Raw genomic sequence first — 3,633 nt, 5'->3', positions numbered from 1 at the left:
TAAAGGCAGACGGACATTCAAACATACCCATCCAATGCATACAGTCATTTCTTGGCATCAAAACTTCACAATTGAAATTAGTTTAGAAAAACTGCTGGTACTTCGCAAGTGGATCTGTACATTTAAGGATTGATTTCGTTTTGCTTTGTTTACTTTTGTTATGTGATCTACGGATGGCTGTTGACGGCGGGACACTTTGAGGGACATCTTGGACACCCGGTACTACAGAGGATATTAAAAGAATCCGTAATTCCCGACGAGGGCAAAACGCCGAGCTTCAGGACTCAAATTCTTCGGCCAAAACAAGGACTACCACAACTCTTTGACGATAATGTCACATTTCAAGAAAACGTTTGTTAAAATGCTGACTAGATTCGAGGAATATTCTAGGCCATTCCAAAAATTTGAAACTAGACTTCTCCCTCTAGCATGGAACTCTACAATTCTTCTTTTCAGAAGTTTATAGACTTAATTCACCAGCATGAATAGTGGGAGCTTTTCAGCCTAGGCATCGACTATTGTAATTGGTACTACTCATACTAGAGGAGATTGTTTCTAAATGTCAGGATGAATTTAAACTTCAGTTTGTCGCCGATAGGTCTTACAGGAGAGTAAGGAGAATAATTAACTACCAATCAAGCTGCATTTGGTTGGACAAATGTTTAAATATGGAGGATGGAATGAACTACTTGGATAGCTAGAACCCAAAGTAGCCAGCAAGGAGGGCTTCGTATGAATTAACTCCCGCTTTTATATTTTTTAGATATTTTAAATTTATTTTTCAAACATAGAATTTAAAAAAATTTATTTTTCGCTGCTTAAAATGCCGAAAAATTGCAAAATAATACTGTTTATTGTTGCAAAAAATTTATTACGCATTCTTATTATACATATTTTCATTGATAAATTATTTTGATAAAAGCGTGAGGACGCGACACGCATGACGGCAGGCTCTCTATCGCTAACCTCGATAGCTTCACAATTTCGACCAATAGCACTGTCCGACAGTTTTTACCTTTTTTTGGCACCGGATAAATGATAACTGAATTCGATATGTTTATTCCTCGTAGAATCCGAATCCAGAAATGGACGTATAGAATTGGCTCCAATTTTCTAGAAAAAACGGCGTCAAATTTACAAAAAACGTATTTTTGGCCTCTTCTGAGGACGTGTAAGAAGGTAACCTGAACCAAAAGAACCTTCTAATTGGGGTGAAATGGAAGCTTGGCCCTTACCCTTACATAGTAAAAAACAAAAAAAAAACAAGGTGCCATGAGTTTAAAATGGTCGGGAGCAGACTTTCTACGCTTCTTTCAACCCTTTTTCCTCGTCAGCCGCTTTCTATCTGGGCAAACGGTTTCGGCTTTTATGAAGCTTTTTTCTTAATAATTTACTGTATTTATCTTGTGGATTTTCTGACACTAAAATACTAATTTTTGATAGATTTTGTGATTTTTAATTTTTATGATCCCTGTTTAGTTTAGTTTTTATTACAAATACTCTCCAATTTTTATTATCCCTTTTTTAAATTCAAAGATGATTATACCCATGCGTTTAGGATTAGGATGTTGGAATTAGGTAACCTACAATATTAATAGATATGTGTTATGTGATAACTGTAGGTAATTTTTCAATTTAGAAAATGTAATTTTTTTAAATTAATTAACATTAATTTTTTTATTTAATAAATTAACATTCTCACACACCTCAATTGAAACCGTTGACTCAGTATGCTCACAGGGAGGCGTTTAATTGCATCTGCTGTTGTACTTGGTGGTGGATAAAATGCTTCATCTGTTCACGAGTCTGGGCTAGCACGTTACATGTTACGCGAACAATATACTGGCTATCGCGCGCGGCCATCATCTGGAAGCATTTTTCGGAGTAATGCAGCAAGCACTGGGGATAGTGGATTGTTGGTGAACTGAGTCTAAAGATAAATAACCAGTAAAACACCAAAGTCCCTCAATTGGCTCACGTAGCTAACTACTGGTCGGGTGTTTGGGGGGAAATAAACAGGTGCAATTTGCAGACTGCGCGATTCCGACTAGAGAAAGCAAGACTAACTAGACCATTACGCATTACGACGGGCATTTCTTAAGGAAACTCCTTCAGTTCACTAAAGTTCTGTTTAGCGTTAAACCTATTGAGCAAAACACTAAGCAGCATGTCTCATGGGTTTAGAATACATTATAATGAGTATCGTCATCAAGTGACTTATCTTCTGTACATGGACAACCTGAATCTATACGCTAGTTCACACCAGACACTTTGACTTTCGACCAACACTTTGACTTCAGACCAGACACTTTGACACCAGACACATTGACTTTTCAGTCAATAAGGATTTTTTTTAAATTGTTGAATTTCCAAGCCAAAAAGACTATTTTTTTACGTACTTTGAATTGAAGAATAAATCAATACATTTTTAAATGTTAAAGACCGAATCATTTCGGTCAATAAAAATGGATTAATTAAAATTCTTTTTTTAAATGGAAACTTTTTAAATTATAAATTGAATTCTTTTAAGTCGCTTTATATTATTAATTTTTACATTTTAATTTATGAATCCAAACTCAAATGTTTTATTTAGGAATTGAGGTGAGTGGATTGTGGAAGTGTGTAGAAGAGTGTGAATGTGAGAGGTTAATTCAGGGATTGTGAGATAGAAAAGGGGAGGTAGATATTTTGGAGAATTGAGACTGATTTGTATGGAAGTTTGTTTGGAGATTTGTGACAGGGTGGGAGGACTCTGTTGATCAGATTGGTAGTAGCAGGGTTGGGTAGCAACAAAAAAAGGCAAGACAGGTACCAGGCAGCGACGGTAGATAGAGGCAGGGAAGCATATAAGGCAGGAAAGTTTGAATTTGATTCATGGCTAGCGGAGCGAGTCTCTCCGCGGAAGAAACAGATTTAGAGCAGGAAGTGTTCAGTACGCCGAATGAAGAGATCAAGGAAAGGAAGAGAAGGGGGAAATATAAGAAAACTATAGAAAAGGAGAGATTAAGAGTAAAAAGCGTAGGTTCAATAGAAGCATTTATCAAAAGGAAGAGAGGAAAGAGAGAAAGCAGTGAAGAGAAGGAAGATATTGGGGCGAGCGTAAAATATCAGAAAATGTTTAGATCGACGCCGGAATAGCAGAGTTTGGTAGGGAAGAGCGATACCAGTAAGGCTGCTGACGGTAGCGGAGATGAAAGTGAAGTGTCGATGAAAGAGGAAAGACTAAATGAAATTCGAGAAGTGACGATAGAGATAATGGGGATTTATGAAGAAAAGAAGGTGAACGGGGAAGAGGAATTAAAGAAGGAAATTAGGCGGGAAATAGCTGAAGTTAAGAAAGAAAGAAAAAAATGGGAAGAAATCAGGGAAAAATTAGAAAAGAGGATGCAGTCATTGGAGCAAAAACTAGAGAAGCAGGAAGAAGATAATAATACAAAAGTAGAGGAGATGAGAGTTAGGATAAAGAAACTTGAAAGCTCGAACGGAGATTGTGGTGGGGGGCGAGAGTGAGAATAAGGAGATGTAAAGGCTGAGAAAAATAGAACAAAGAATAGAAAGAAAAGAGAGGGAAGAAAGAAAATAAAACATAGTGATAAAGGGTATAAGATTAGAGGGGAAGGAGCTGAAGGAAGG

The 3,633-nt window shown here is 36.9% G+C and overlaps 1 protein-coding gene across 1 annotated transcript in view; it reads right to left on the bottom strand.

Annotated features, from left to right (window-relative positions):
* The window catches only part of LOC117178687, a 33,299-nt gene that overhangs the window by 19,331 nt on the left and 10,335 nt on the right, over positions 1–3,633 (bottom strand). Inside the window, exons 2-3 of the mRNA XM_033370115.1 lie at positions 1,739–1,930; positions 1,547–1,583 (exon numbers count right to left, since the gene is read on the bottom strand). Coding sequence (XP_033226006.1) covers positions 1,547–1,583; positions 1,739–1,930 — 229 coding nt within the window. The remainder of the gene's footprint in view (positions 1–1,546; positions 1,584–1,738; positions 1,931–3,633) is intronic.

The sequence above is a fragment of the Belonocnema kinseyi genome, chromosome 8 (genome assembly GCF_010883055.1).
Source record: "Belonocnema kinseyi isolate 2016_QV_RU_SX_M_011 chromosome 8, B_treatae_v1, whole genome shotgun sequence".
NCBI lineage: Eukaryota > Metazoa > Arthropoda > Insecta > Hymenoptera > Cynipidae > Belonocnema > Belonocnema kinseyi.
Note: the sequence above shows the minus strand (reverse complement) of the source record. Positions and strands in the feature narration are given on the sequence as shown.